We start from the raw sequence: 16,427 nt of genomic DNA on the forward strand, positions 1-16,427 counted from the left end.
GATGACAACTACAAATCCAGGGAATTAAGAAGACTTGATTTTACCTCTTTATGATCCACATTAGAAAAGTCCACTCCATTCACCTCAACAATCTGATCACCAACCTAAAGAAATTAAGCCAAATTTTAGTACAGATACTAAGTTAGTATACATATTAAATAAAACCAGAAAGAGACGTGCTCTCTAACACAATCAATATAACAATCATGGTTACTGGCAGAGCAGAAAGGAAACAGACTGGAAATTGGTCAGGCTTGCACATCCTCTTACACTAGGATCTCCTACTGCCACTGCTTGTGATCAAATCCTGGGCTTGAAGGAGTATTGGTCTGACCAGCTCACTCAGGTTCTTAAAATTTTAGAAAACTAGCTTTGTTTGAAATGTAATCACCAGATACTTCTTTCCCATGGGGAAAAACCCCATGAACCCTTGAAGTTGTGAATACAAAATAAGAATTCTTTGTGGTACCTACCTTGGAAGGAGCCAAACTTACCTCTAAGCCCACCTCTGCTGAAAGAGAGCCTGGCTTAACATTGCTGATAAAAATGCCCGGTTTTTGTGTTGGACCACTGGAAATACTGGAAATGTTAAAAACCCCAAACATTAATTGGATGATATTTATAGAATAGCATTTATGGAAAAACACAGTGTAATACAGTGAGTAGTTTCAGTCCTTCCTCATAATTTGTTTTTGCTTAAAGAATATTTATGGCAGTAGCCAACAAACACCAAAACTTTCCAGTACACAATGTGTGATAGGTTTATCATCCTATTGTTTTATTCTTTACACTACAAAACTAGTTTTGAAGAAAAAGCTAAAAGAAAAATATTCAAGCTTCTATATTTTGTCTTACATGCTGAAACTTAAACGTATGCTGACATACACTGTCTATAGGATTAGGACACTAATGAAGCAAGCACGTAACACAATGAAGAATTACTAATTAATCACTGAACTGCAACATACTCTATGTATAAAACAATGTTATTTTGTTCAGATTACTTATTAGAAGCAAGAAGGATGTTTCAACCAGAGGCCAACATCTAAGCCCAGGAACATTAAGCTGCCATCTAACACAGAAACTACTTTTATAGGTTATATATCCAACATGTAATCAGGAGCCATCCCCTCCACTTTGTAAATAATTTTTAAAAAAACTTTACATCCTCCAAATTACATGAGAGAAAAGTCCTGATAATTTCAATTATATATTTCTAATTATATAAGAAAACCTACAATATCCCATCTACTCCAAAACCTCCATAAGTATTGCAGAGACAGGAGTTCAAGAATCCCAGAATCATATTTCTAAAACATCTTGCAAATTCAACATTAATTTTAGAAACTGGATATAGCTTTGTGATAGTGTTTTAGTTTTGAAAAGGATCAGAGAAGGCAGGGAGTGAACCTGACAGTGGATAGTGCTGGAATTTGCTATGTCACCAAGCAGCATTTCTAAGTATTTAAAAATGTAGAAGCATTTAAAAGATCCATTTCCATGACAAGTTGTACTAAGGTGCTTTCAGTCCGCCCTTATTTTTAAATTTTAGAGTTTTTTTCTTTATGACAGAACTTTTAACACAGGTAGCTAAGCTTTGCCTAAAAATATGTAACATGTGCCACAGATACTCTGCTATTGCAGTTTGCCTTCCTGATCCAGGATAGATCTTTATTTTCCTGACATCATATTAAAGAAGTATAGAAATAAATGCCTTGAGTGTCTCATCTAAAAAACCAGTGACGTTATATATAAATTGTGTACCCACCTGCATCCCATGCCTTTTGTACCAATCAAGCTAATGAAGACTTTCTTCTCTTTATTGTCTCTCCCTCCAGAAGAAGCTAGTCCAGCAACACTGCCCTTTCCTTCCTGTGGAGGGATTAAACAATGCTGCAGATGTTAATTCTGTTTTGAATTTGCATCAAGACTACTATAAAATTTCGTGTAGCCAGGATGAATCCCAGCCAGCATCAAGATAAGATTCAAGGTCCTATTCAAGGCTCCAAGGTCCTATCCTGCTGGAAATGAATGTGAAGTAGAGTCATTTCAGTGAAGCTGCATGGCTGAGGTGAAAGACTGAACTTATCTATTTGGAGAAGATTACTTAAATAGTCAAACTTTGTCTTCAGAAAAAGGTGAAGGAAAATTAGAGGAAAGTGATATGGAAAAATAATCACTTAGATGTTCCCTGACAAAAGGGCTGGAGAAATGCATGATAAGGTTCATTATTTAACTAAGCTTTCTTCCCAAAAGGAAAAGAACAGTAATTGTGGTGTTTCCTTTCACTTCTGGAACCCTTAGAAGTCACTTGCATTCAAAGTTATAATTCCTCCACTAATATGCCTAAAATAGGCCAAATAATCTGATAAAGATTTATGCAGTAGAACTACAGCCTGGGAAGTTAATAAGCTCAAGCAAAATGAAGAAGCAATTAATGACTAAAAGCAATTTCATTTGTGTCCTGCCCTTTACTTACCTAATAGCTCTAGAATCATCTCATACCACAAAAGATATTCCTCACAGAATACTTGCAACAAGATATTGCATTATAGTAATGCATACAATGGCTTCCCTGATAAGGTCAGAGAAGAAAGTGTTTCAGAACTATTACAGATTCCCCAGAAGACATTTAACAAAATATTGATCTCTTACCCCAGACTCTGACACAAACTGATCCACATATTGCCATTTAAGGGGTTCATCTGGTGAACTGAAAGGAAAAAATAATTTTAAATAATGAGATAAAATAAATGTCAATGTATTCCAGAAGCTACTTTGAAATGGGGCCTTCTGTTTTGCATCCACAACTTTGTTTGGATATCATTCACATCTGGTCTATTTTCCAGCAATTTAAATAGAACACCAAACAAGTGTACAATTATTTTGGCTGACTATAAAATTGATAAAGCCCTCTCAGGTGAAACAATTTTAGGAAACTTAGAGGAAGACTGTAAAACGAACTATAACCACTTGAACATCTTACACAAATGTCTGCAGAAAAACACCTCCTGTCACTAACATTTCTCAAACGTTCCACTTAAAGATTCAGCTTTTCAACAAAAATTGGAAGACTAAAAAAATTTTAATTTTTTCTAAACTCTGAAGCCATCATCAAATGCTACGTACACAAAGAAGCACTGGAGCTCTATGTTAAGCTAGGTGCATTGATAATTAAATTTCCAGGAGATGTCCGTGACAAACGAGGAAATAGAAATTAGTTCATTTAGGCAGGCAATTGGTATAAAATCAGATTCATCAAACAAGACATCTGCCTTTTCATTAAAAAGGATGAGACATTTTAATCAGTATTCATACATTTTCATAATTAAACACAGATTCTTTGGACAGAAGAGGCTGTGTGAAAATGAATAATCTGTTCTCAGTTGAAAAGCCATTACCTTTTGACAGGTATCATGCCAATATCTGAAAAGGAAAAATATTTTGTTAAGTTTCTTCAGACCACGAGCAATTATTAATAGCAATCTTTGGTGACAGAGATGATTTTTTTTGTGTGTTACTTACGTCTAACTTTTATGGACACGACTTTCTTTGTCCGAATGAGGTTTATGACTTCTTCATGTGTGCATGAGGAAATGGAATATCCATTTATGCGCACTATCTCATCTCCAACCTCAAAAATGGAAGCGACAAGAAAAAGTAATCGAGAGTTAATAATTTTAAAAGTTTTTAAGACTGGATACAATCTGGCAATCATTTTGATGCAAAGGTTAGATAATGCTGATTCATGAATATATTCTGAATTTCAGTTAATGTCCAGATCAGACTTACCTGTATTTGTTTTGAATTAATACCAAACACCAAAAGGGCAAATTCATGGCCAAATAACAATTTTATAAATACTGTCTACTATCTATCAGCTTTGTAGTCCACAGATTACCTTAAAAACACGAGTGTGTCTCTTAATTCAAATAATTTTGGAGTTATTTTCTTCTTTTATGCTTTTACCATATGTTTCTGAGATACCTTCCTTAACATATTTGATCAATAGGAAACAAAACTTGGTCTTAGTATCTTGTCTGATTCTGGATTGAGAAAATGCATTATTTTATGGGATTTTACCTCTTAGTCTTTGTTTGGGGACCCCGCAAACATTTATCAGCAATCCAATGGCAGCACCCCAAGGACATTCCCTGGCAGTGTTCAATTTAATAGTGAAGAACAGACAGGGTGCTTTCAGCCACTTTGATAAAATTTCAAATTTTATTTATCAATGAACAATCAAAAAGTTTCTCTTCCTCTAACATAAATCCAAATTTGATATGGTATGATGACTAGAGCAAATTTTCCAAGTTTTTATGAGCTCTGTCCAATGATCCTCTTATCCAGGTAGGCTGAGAAGGAATCATTGATGAAGATATTGCCTACCTCATTTAAGGTAGTGCCTTATTATCTGCTCAAGATTACACTGAAAAATGCCATCTCCTGTCTAGAGTATCATAAGCAAAGACTTTTACTTGGTGTCAACCCCATGATGTGGCTGTACGGAAATCAGTGCATGACTTCTTCCATTACCAATGCAGATCCATCCACTGCACAATACACAAAATGTAAAATACACAAATGATTACCAAGAAATCACCTTGACAAACCATCAACAGTGTCATCTTATACTTCTGGTCTCCACGTGGACAAAGCCAAATACTTTGGGTTTACTCCTCTCCAGTAGCATTTTCTCTGAACTACTGTGAGTATTTGTTATGTAAAATGTATTTGATGAGACTTTTCTCATTAACATCAATACTATATGAATGTTGCTGTTAGTCAATGAAACTTTGGATGCACCCTCACAAATGTGTCTGGTTTCATGGCAGCATTATCCCTAGTTAATGATTGCCTAAAATGCTTCATTTCAAGACTCAAGTGTCAAGCTCCCAGATTTAATTTTAGGCCTAAGTTCTCCATTTTGGTACCTGCATTAGGCTGATTTCAAGTTTCAGCAAAGCTAAAGCAACTGTATTTTTATTCAACAAAATTTGGGTGGAACGCATTATCAAGCTCATTAAAAAACTAATCTACAATTATTTTGTTGAGAAGCTCTGTGTCATTTTATATGAGAGGAGTGAGTGGAAGTGGAAGTAGAAACTCCTCAATACAGTCTGTGTTCTAGAGACTGTAACACACACACACAGACACGACATTGGGTGGCAGGACATGAGGCATGCTGTCACCTTCTGCCTTTTTTCACAGTGTAATAATGACTATTGAATCTTCCTACTGTGATCTGTCCAACTGAAAAAAACAAAAAAGCACAAAGAAAAACCCACCAATGTAACTTCTTTATTTCTTTCGAAGGCTTTCCTAATTCTTCTGAGAAGCGTCTCATGCTCTGCAATACTACACAAAACATTAACATGTCCATTCTACCATCACTGCTCACGTGTCACACTTTCCACTGAAGCTGAGGATCTTTGTCTGACACAACACAGCATCAGAATGCTACAAAAGCAAAGAAAACTGTCCTGCAGAACGGAACACAACCGCAGAGGCCAAACAAGACTGTGGTCCCTAGCCCCTGACCTGTGGGACACCCACTCCCTCTGCTGGGCATCCAAAAAAATCTCACCCAGGGCAATGGCCTGCACTCCTAAGAGCTTGACAGTCAGATTTTTGAAATAATCTTTAATAAGAGCAGAAAAAGTTCCGTAGTGAAGGCTTTTGTACATACAACCTGTGGTAAAAATACAGAATGAGAGAAGAAGAGCACCAGAGGTCTGCAGTTTATAGTTACACCCCTGACAGCTCTTGCTGTCACTCAACTTGTTCCAAAGATTCAAAGCGACATCCATCCATCCCGTCCATTTTCTGCTGATTTTACATATGTGGTGAAGGGAGGTGGGCTTTTTGTTTCATTTTCTTTTAGTTCAAGATCCCTCCTTTACTCACATCTTCCACATCATGCAGACTGTAACAGACCATGGAACCTGGGTTTGCAGAAACCCAACTCTTTAAAGGGTAACCTGTTACTGACTGCAATACCCTAACACACAGAAACCCCCCAGTTTTAGGGCTGCTAACGACAATGCCATCATGGGGCTTCTGTATCACCAGAACTCGTGTTGTTATAAGGATGTCAACATTCATTGAGTCAAATCTGTTCTCGTCTCCCCAAGAGGCACCTGCAAAATTATAAATGCACACAAGAGCATATTTTATTTTTCCCTCCAGTACAGAAATGAGCTTTTTCCATACAACAGATATTTTTAACACTCTTCTTTACTAGACTGTCATCTTATTTCTGAAACTCAACACTCTTCACTCAACCTAATGACATTTGTACTGCTGACAGACAATGACTGAGGCTGCTTTACAAATAATACAATCTACGTTGAACTACAGGAGATGTATAGGCATACAGCAAACTGCTTCTCTTTAGGATACTTGAACAGCTTTTCCAGAACAATGGTATCTAATATTGGGGTAATTAATAGCTGTTTTCATGTATTTTGTTACTTCTGTACAGGTATCACTGTATACCAAGCTGATGAATCAGAGCTGTAGAGATAAAAGTCTGTGGGACTGAGCAGAGTAGAACAGTAACAATTATTTTGGTATTATATCACAGTTTCCCCTTTCCCTATCAAACAGAGAGATGACAGACTTTTTAGAAAAAAGATGCAAACCTAACTTTTCTGAAGTAAAATGCCTATTATTTCTAACTTTTAACATGAGAAATATAATATTTAGTGCTTCTAGGAAATTGAAGGACTTCATATAATAACATCAAGTGTTTCAAATTTCCCATTTGGTATACTGCTTCCACTTTCATCCTTTACACCAATCTCTTTGTATTCAGCAGAATCCTCACACACAAGTATCAAAAAGCAATGGGAGGGGAGGGGGAGGAAGATGCAGTCCATTTCTTAATGGAAGGACAAAACACTTGTGTCTTTTAGAGAAACTGTAGTCAAAAATGGGTCAAAACTACAAGTGCCACAGAGAACCTTCATTATTATTTGATCATTTTAATGTAACTTGGGAAGTACTTCAAGGAGAAATCATGCAATTTGAACTGGAAATTTTAAAAGCAGCAGGATGTAAAACTCATGGTACAATAGAAAATCATTATACATTTCTCAGGCCGCATTCTTGGGATTGAAAATGTGTAGAGATTTTGTTAAATAAAGCAGGTGGGTGAAATTTCAGAAGCAGTTGGCTTTACTGTGAGACAGCAATTTAGAACAATGGGCTGCCTGTCAGGTCTTGTTATTCAGTGAGGTTCAGAAAGTGCCAAGTGCCACCTATTATTCAGGCACTTTAGGCTGAGCTTTAACACCACATATCAAAAAACAGAAGGCAGGCAGTTACAGAAGCTGCAAAGCACCATCTGCCCATATTAATTCATAAACTATAACCCTAACAAATTCAGTCAGTCTCAAGCGTTCCTCTCCCTTATTGTGCCTACTTTGTCTGCTAAGCCCTAACTATGTTCTGAGTTGAAACAGAATTTGTACACTCCAGCCCAAAGATCCTTTAAAATCCCCTCATTGACACCAACATGTTCTATGATGACCTAGGTCACAGAAAGCCATGGGGCCTTTTTGTGTACAGAGAAAGCAGGAAAACTGACATCCTAATAGGAGCACAACATCACTCCTTATCCAGGGATCGTGTCAAAATGTTAGTCTGAAACAAGCAGAGCTGCAACACTGCATTGACATGAATGCATTAGAATGGCAATTTAAGGCAGTGGCTATTAAGTCCTTTATTGATCAGCGTCATTAGTGCCTTCCAATATTTTTCAGAAGATGTTTACAAAGCCATATAAGTGACTGGTCTTTATCTTCTCAAGTTTCTAGCAGTTGAGGAAGGAAGCAGATGGAATCTCTCCTACTGAGCTAGCCACAGCCCAGGAACAACTCCCTTGTCTACACTTGCTGGGTAATGTAGAGAATGAGGTACATGAACTTTTGTAGTGCAAACTCTTAGAGGGTGAATCCATGTCCTTTTCTGCAGTTGTCCATTGGCAAATCCCAACACATACAGCACAAGGTTTGTGCTGAGCTGTAACACCCTCTCAGTTCTAAACACACACAGAACTTGTGGTTTTGCTCTAAGGAGTTTCTAAAGCATCCCCCCGATGCACCTGTCATCCATGGCACTCATGCACCTGTGTAGGTCGGCTGACAAAGATGGAATTAATTCAAAGGTGATTCTGAATGGGATACAGAAGTATGAATGCACAAACAGAAGGGCATGCACGTGCATGCAAACAGAAAGAGGAACACTTTAAATTTTAGAAAGCCTTCAGCATGAATGACACAAACATGGAAACTTAACTTCAACTGCCTTGTTGACAGGTATTTATTTGTATTTTTTAATCTAAGATATTAGTGAGGTAATACTGAAGCGTATCTACAAAACATGCTAGCTTAATTAAGTGCTGTAATGAATCATGCTAGTCTAATATATTTTGGACTAGTGTTAAACATAATCCTTAGATATCAATACTTTCAGCAAATATTCAGATTTGACGAATTAAAAGTAGCCAGGCATATTGGCCTTTCCAGTCAGAAACTCAGATCTTTAATACACCTTGTCAGATTCAAACTCTGACTGAAAGATGCAGACACAGCACAGCAATTTCTCACTTCTCTTTTCACTAAGCAGTGCCACATTCAAAAAGAAACCAAACACCCAAAACTTCATTCATGCAAATTGCATAACTATTGCAGTGTTTCTATAATTATTTTTGCCAACCTTATTGCCAAGTGTATGTATCCAAAATTCAATCACAGAAAGTTCAATTTATGCAGTACAGAGGACACTGGGAATAGTCAAAAATATGTTTTTCTTTTATTGCATAAACCAAACCCCCCCCAATTTACACGTGAAGTTTAAGTAAAAATTTCATTACACAAATTGTATGTGTGCAAGATGGAATTAACACTTTTAGTGTTTATATACTCTGTTCTACATAATCAGAACTTGGCAACTTAAAGCACTCTTCCACAGTCTAGAGATCCTTCTTCACATCTGCTTACATATAAATGTTGCTACTCATGAAGTATAAACATTCCAGAAAAACCTTTAACCTTCAAAAATTATCATATTCCAAACAAGAAAAAAAAAAGTTTACATATCATTAAAAACAGCAAAATGAACATTTTTAATGACTTGATCCACCACTGATATAATGTTATTTATCATGGCATTGCCTTACATAACTTAGGAATTCTATTAGAAAAGACAAAGAGTGTCTTAGCAAAAGCAATTTCTAATTGTTAAGGAACAACCCTTAGCACCTAACATGAACAGAATTTTCTCACCTGAAGTCCAGCATTGTCTGCCTGTCCTCCTTTAACTAACTGGGAGATGAAGAGGCCACAGTTGAATTCTACTCCACCTCTTACACTTAATCCAAGCCCTTCAGGATTCAAACGATCCAATCTCACCTCTTTCAGCTTTCTGCAAAAATGGGAAACACTTGAGTGCTCAGCTGCATAACACCTTGTCTCAATAACATTTCGTATGAAGAACAGACATTATTTTTCTCTTATATAATTTAGGCATTACAAAAGCAAGTTCACTGAAGTTTGCATGGATGTGTGTTAACTAAAACCATCAAGTTTATTCTTATGAAAAGACATTTGCAATAACTGAAACGGCTTTAGAGGATTTGAGCTATGAGATTTTTTTTTAATTATTAAATGCAGGGAAAATGACAAATTATTGGTTTTGACTCTTTTATCCTGTTTTTACTAGATTAAACTACTTGGCAAACAATTTAATTACAGTAAAGATAGCTGTACTTCTAGCAAATATAGCAAAATATGCTCAACTCTACACAGATGAACACTATTACCCTGAATCTACCTTGAAATTCAGTATTTCCTGTGTGTATTTAAGTCAGCTGCATTTTTTGTTGTTGTTGTTCTGCATTCTCTTACCGTGATCGTTTGGGTGTAAGCTGATCATATTCCACCTGGTGTTTTAATGGGATGAGTGGGCGGATAGCATCGAACAGAGGCAACCTGCTTGGTTCATTAATCACGAGTTTCAGGTCCCCCACAAGCACTGGGAGGTTCATCGACCTGCAAAAACACAGTGACAAAACACAGGTAAGCAACACACCAACAAAAAAGCTTCGTTTTGTAAGTTGTTGTGCACATGGCTTCAATATTTGCATGCCTTTTCAAGCTACCAAAAAAGATATTTATGCAGATGCTGGTTTGATAAAAGCTAAATAGCCCCTGAGAAAGCAAATCTTCTGTTAATAAAGAATACTTGCTTCAAAACATCTGAAGTCTTCTATACAATCACTTGATCTTTTAAGGTCATGAGCATCATGTTTATAGGTGACATCTCCAACTTCATTCTCAGAGTAACCACAAGATTTACGCAACTGTTTGAAAAAAACTTTCCAGACTAGACATACATGCCTAATGGATTTTTGTTTCCTTACTGGTTAGGGATGCTTGTAAGTAAATCTAGGCTACAAGCTCCTTCCTTTCCTGAACTTACAGAACTGACAAATTGTTTCAATCCAGGGGAAAAAAAAAAAATCACAATATTCAGCCACTAGAGCAAACACTTAGCTGAAGTTTCAATTTTGGTTCAAAACCAAATTTGAAGGGTGATTAACTAATTAACAAAACCTACAGAAGTTAAACTGCTGGGAACATCTCTTTCATGAGAGCTAAGCAAAGCGGTCTCCTCGAAATTGTCAGCACTGAGATATTTATAGGTCTACAAAATATACTTTGTTGTATAGCTGCAGAAGTGGAGGAATAGCAAAGGTTCAGTTGAGCCATTCCTATAAAATACTGTTAAAATTTTTCTGTATTATTTGCTGTTCCCTTTCTTTTAATTTACATTTCCTGGGATGCAATATTTCTGAGGCATGGGCACTAAAAATACAGATCAGGAATACCCATATGGGATTAGAGGTCAAATACTTCTAGAAATGCTATTCACAGTGAAGCAGATACTAAGTGCTAACTCCAACAGCAGTTGCACGTATTTTTGCCCTGGGATATTTCATAATGTATTCCCAGGAAGTGATACATCATCATTATATGTTTACAGAGATACTGAAAATTTTGCCCAAGTCATTGCAATTGTGGAAATTGAAGGAAAGTTGCCATATGCATTGTTAATTTTGTAACTGCAAGAAGATTTTAAATAATTCAGATCTGCTGAACCAACTGGCTTTACAAACAAGAGTCTTTATGAATGGAAAAGCAATTAGACAGACCTGAGTGAAATTGAATCAGATATGCAGCTGAATACCCCCATAACTATAGCTCGGTGCAAACATCAGGTGGAAACGTCTACATTTCACTCAGCTGAGAAGCTTTTAATTACAACATGAATGGAAACAATGTCTATCAGAGCCACTTGTCTATGATTAGTGGAAAATATATTCTCATCTTTGAAAAACAATGGATCATAGGCTGATGGCATTTGCAACGAAACAAGTCCAAGGCAACTGTGGTTTAAATCAATTCAGTAATAGGCCTATCACCTTTCCAATTTTTTACCACTGTGTTGTAATAAGACAGAGTCATTAAACATGCCAAACAGATTCCAAGGCTAAATTTTTCCAGCTTTCTGAAGGACAGTTGCAAAATTTTTACATGAAAAGTTGGCAAAAAATCTTTGAGAAGTGATGCCAGTGAAAACTCTGTTTCAAATAAATAAACATTATTTGGAAATATTAATGAATTTTATTAGTGTTCTCTTCCTGTTTCCTAAGAACAGTTTTATCATGCAGGAGCATCCCTCCACACACCCCCAAATATGGATCCACCAAACTCATTTAAAAAACTGCCAAGTCATAAAACCAAAGTAACTTTGTAAGTGATTTCAGACATGCTTCTTCTTTGCCTGCAGGTTATGCTGTGAAACCACAAGATTTCATTAAACAGGATAAAAACCTCTTATTTCACCTACTTTTCTAGTACCATATAGAGAGACTATGTAAAATTGTGAATATTAATTCTTCAAATCTAAACATATTAGTTAAATTCTACACAAACATATATAAAGCTAGATCTTACTGGTGGTACATCCGCAGCACGTCATAAAGGTAATCCTTCTCCGCCTCATTGTCAATTAACAAATTGACCTGAAAACCCAAAGATATTATCGTTAATCTCTGACTTAATAGGCACAAAATGCTGAACACGAGAGGCTTTCACAGATTCTTAAGCCACTGAGCAAAGATTTCATCAAGGAAAAAGAATTTTTTAAAGATAAACATGTTTTTGCAACAGAGCATTACTTCACAATGTCACACTTACATCGGGACTTTCTAAAATTAGTATGACAACAATTAGACAAGGTGGTGAGTATTGATACACTCTGTGTGCTGGACTTCCCCTCAGCAGTAGTATTATTACAGTAAGATCATATTTGTCTTACCTGATAATCACTGTACTGTTGAATAAATGTCTTCAGAAACCTTTTTGGCCACTCGTTAATGTAGCACATGCTGTCACAGACAAAGCCACCACGCTGAGATATAATCTCTGTCCTGTGGTCCAAACCACCGATTTCAGGAGCTCACTAATGGCATTATGCAAACTGCTACACCTCTGCTCCTCTTTGCTCCAGCTCTTAACTGGTAGAACTTGCTAGTTATTCTTTCCTCCCCCACTAACACAACCTTTACTTAAACCAGTGTCATATTACTATGCCCGCTCTTGGATAATTACAGTAAATTAAAGCAAAAGAAAACCAAACCCAAATTCTTACATGAGGAGTTCAATTTATACTCAGTGATAGTGAGATCCCCACTAATCTTACTGGTAGTGAGAGGTCACATCACATTAGTTTTACATCTGGACAAGCCTGATGTTTAGGAAAACAATTTACATCTGACTTAAAGGGTAATATTACTCTGACGTGAAGACTGAGAAGTAATTTGCATACTTAAAGAAAGGTCCTTTCTTTCCAGGTTTGCAATGGTTTGTATTATGTTCTAAACTAAATACATGCTTCATATTCCTTTTGTCCCACTTGGCTCTCTAAAGCCAGCAAGACTTCACATACCAGTGGTTTTCTATTACTTGTACCTTCTGGCTCTCTAAAGCCGGCAAGCCTTCGCATACAGGGGGGTTTCTGTTACTTGTCTCCTCTGGAAAAAGACACTTTCAAAACACCTAAAGGCCAGAAAGCTACGCACAAGTCAAGACTGCTTTACAGTTATACCAGTGAGTAAATCCATTTATTTACAGTGAATTTCAAAACACACAGGATGAAGTCTGTCTTAAAAGGAAATGAACTGTTTGCAATTAAAACTTCAGCAATACTCTGCAGAGACTCAAGGCTAGGCTAATTGTAAAGGTAAAACTCAAAGAAAAACTAATTCCAGCATCCTTTTTTCACTTTCCTGACAGGTAATACACAGAGCTCAATCCCCAGTGTTAGCTAAGTGTTAGTGTGAGCTAAGATACCATATGAGCAGTGTCCTGCAAAGAACATTAAATGTGCATCAACCCTACTCAGCAAAGGGCAAAACCATCATCATCTCTTTTTCCTGACAGGGAAAGCAAAGATTAACAACACTCCATTTTTCTCCTGCTATGCTTGATTGTGGATATATCCCCATTTTCTCTCAGCAAATGGAGGTCCACATTTAAATTCTGCTATTTCTTCTGACAAAATATTCAGTCTTTCTGTTTGACTTCTGCACTTCCCATCCTACATTAGCAACTTCCTTATGGTCTGACAAAACCCAACACCCACATGATTTCTAATGAATGCTACAGCTGGGTTAATCATCCTGGGCCACCCCTAGTGATGGGTGATTCCTCTCCTGCTGCCTTCTATTCCATCAATTATCACTGCATCAAAGCCACCTCCACCTCTTGTCATTTTCCTAATTCTTTGACTCCTTGGGGCAAAGTCCTACTGTAGACATATGCTTTACCTGGACTTATCATCAGCTTCTAAAAAGCTGATTCTAATTTCACAAGTCCTAAAATATCATGCCCCCCACTAACTTAAAAAAAAAAAAATCAAATCAGTGGTGACATGGTACTTGGATCACAGAAGTATTTTAATATCTGTTTCTCAAGAAAATGACTGTAGAGTCATGGGACAGGTGATTTCACACCTTTTAAAGCAAGGATATTTAAGACAAATCATCTGGACACAGCCCTGGACAGTCACCTCTTGGTGGTCCTGAGCATGGGGGGTTGGGGCAGACAACCTCCAGGTGTCCCTTCCACCCTCAACCCTTCTGTGATTATTTAAAGAGTCTTCATACTAGTTGTATCATTGATAACCCTAGAATACAAAGAGTTGCTTATGCTCTATTTCTCGCTACATTTTTCATGTACATTAATAAAAACTCATCACACAATCTGCACCTGCATACATACATACATTAAAAAAAAAAAAAAGGTCTGTCAAGAAGTCTAAGTTTATTCAGTGAAATAGAAGTTGTGCGAAGAAAAAAGCAACTTTTGAAAAAAGTGCAGATGACAATAATGCACTATGTTAGCACTACTCCAATCTGCCAGGTTTCAAAGAAGAGTATGAAACCTGTTTAAGCTACACAAATTTTGGAAAACTAATGAAGGAAAGGGAAAAACTGGTCAATATGTTTGCATGTATTACATATTTTACATTGATGCTTGGTTGACAGGGAAACTGATTAAAATTGCTAAGAAAAAATAAAGTAAGAAAAAAGAAAGAAAATGGCCATTAACTGAGGAAATTCAGATCTTGGAGTGAGCATCTTCACTAGTATGTCACAGAAAAAGTAATCATCCAAGACTGTGGATACCACAGAGGTCACTAGAAGCAGGACGATACAAAAGAAAAAAAGACCTGTTTCAATGTCTTCTAAGTCAGATAAAGCTGTCACTGATATCTGCATCCCAGCTGACAATACATCTTACATTATCAGGGGTGGGGCTTGAATGATTTATGAATTATAGCAGCAATGAAAGGGAGAAGGTTTAAAGTTCAAGACAGTAACCACCCACCTAGAAACCAGAGTCTTTACAGAAATGTTGCACAACCCATTGTTGAGTTATACAGTAATAGGGAGCGAGGCAGAAACAACGTGCTAGATGGCTACAGTCATCATTATGGAATATCCAGGTCCTTAATGTTTCTGAACTCCAGTTTGACATACAGAGCGTTTTTGCTGTCCCTCTAATTCACCCTAACAATCCTTTAGTTAATGTGTTTATTACCAGGTGACAGATACTTCTATAAAAGCAGAATTACATTACTTTGCAGAAATTGCGTGTCCTTGCTGCCAATACCAAATAAAATCAACCACAACTTCCTTCACAAAACAAACCAAACCCCCACAAAACACTACAGAAAACTTTAATCTGAGAGAGTCCCAAATAGCTTGGCAAAAACATGTTTTACATACGTAAGCTATTTTCCTCCTCCTTTCCTTAACCAGAGCTTTTTGAGCGTTCTTCGCTCATACAATTTTGCGCTCCACCGAGCGCTTATTTAATCGGGTAAATGACAAAAGGACGGTGCCAGGCCGCCCGCGCCGCTCCATGGATCAAGTGCGTTCGCACATGAGCGCACAGCTGCGCCGGGCAATGCTACGGGGGAACCACAGCGGGCACTGCCAGCGCCGGGGCTTCGGCACCGGCTCCAGCGGGCTGTTAAACAAGAAATAAACTCTTCCGAGCCACGAAAAAACTCGTGCACTGGGCAGCGTTCCTCTTCTCTCCCTCTCCTTCTAAGGGTTCTGACACCCATCCCCGCCCAGCAGGCTGCCACCCGCGCCGCTGGCAGGGCAGTGCAAAGTCCCCGAGCTTCTCCCTTCCTCCCGCGCCGCTCACCGGCGCAGAGCCGTGCCCGGCCAGGGGGGCTGTGCCGCCCGCAGCCTCTGCTGCAGCCGGGGGGCGGCCCCGGCCGTCCCCGCCGCCTCACCTTGTGCCGGAACTCGCGGGCGACGCGGCGCTCCATGGCGGGGCAGGCGCGGCGGCGGGCGCGGCGCGGGGCGGCTGCGCGGGCCAGGCCGCGCCCCGGGGCGGGGGGAGCGCGCCCGCCGCCTGCGGCACCGCCGGCACGGCGGGAGCGAGCGGGAACCGAGGAGAAAGGAAAAGGAAGATAAACATCCATCCATGCACGGTCCCCTGCCCCGCGGTACGCTACCTGGGCTTTTCCCTGGGCGGATTTTTACAGCTGGTTCTCCTCGAACGGCACTCAGCTCCCATACCGATTTCTCTCCTGTATTTGTAGGTATGCATGCATGTCAGTAACACTAATAGTTAAGGAAAGCACGAAGATGTGAACTTTAAGCCATACTAACTCCTGGGTTAAAAACAAAACAAACAAAATCTAAGCCCAAACAGAAAAATTATTTGTATGGCAAATAATCTCAACCTCTTTATTTTTAGGTAAGCAGAGGGAAGCTGATGCACCACTGTCTAAATCAGACTTCCCCAGCCTTTCCCACTAACACAGTGTTGTTGCTT

General features: G+C 38.3%; 1 protein-coding gene across 2 annotated transcripts in view; it reads right to left on the bottom strand.

The window, feature by feature from the left end:
• USH1C (USH1 protein network component harmonin) overlaps positions 1–15,973 on the bottom strand; it is a 46,225-nt gene extending 30,252 nt beyond the window's left edge. The window contains exons 1-10 of one of the 2 annotated variants that reach the window (XM_063398099.1): positions 15,880–15,973; positions 12,024–12,091; positions 9,912–10,055; positions 9,291–9,429; positions 3,526–3,634; positions 3,402–3,426; positions 2,656–2,713; positions 1,769–1,872; positions 495–579; positions 45–104 (exon numbers count right to left, since the gene is read on the bottom strand). In XM_063398099.1, coding sequence (XP_063254169.1) covers positions 45–104; positions 495–579; positions 1,769–1,872; positions 2,656–2,713; positions 3,402–3,426; positions 3,526–3,634; positions 9,291–9,429; positions 9,912–10,055; positions 12,024–12,091; positions 15,880–15,915 — 828 coding nt within the window. In that variant the 5' untranslated portion in view covers positions 15,916–15,973. Of the gene's footprint in view, positions 1–44; positions 105–494; positions 580–1,768; positions 1,873–2,655; positions 2,714–3,401; positions 3,427–3,525; positions 3,635–9,290; positions 9,430–9,911; positions 10,056–12,023; positions 12,092–12,387; positions 12,598–15,879 lie in introns of those variants that run through there. The other variant, XM_063398100.1, reaches the window with a different exon arrangement.
• Between the last annotated feature and the right edge of the window lie 454 nt (positions 15,974–16,427).

Source organism: Prinia subflava, chromosome 5, assembly GCF_021018805.1.
Source record: "Prinia subflava isolate CZ2003 ecotype Zambia chromosome 5, Cam_Psub_1.2, whole genome shotgun sequence".
Classification (NCBI taxonomy): Eukaryota; Metazoa; Chordata; class Aves; order Passeriformes; family Cisticolidae; genus Prinia; species Prinia subflava.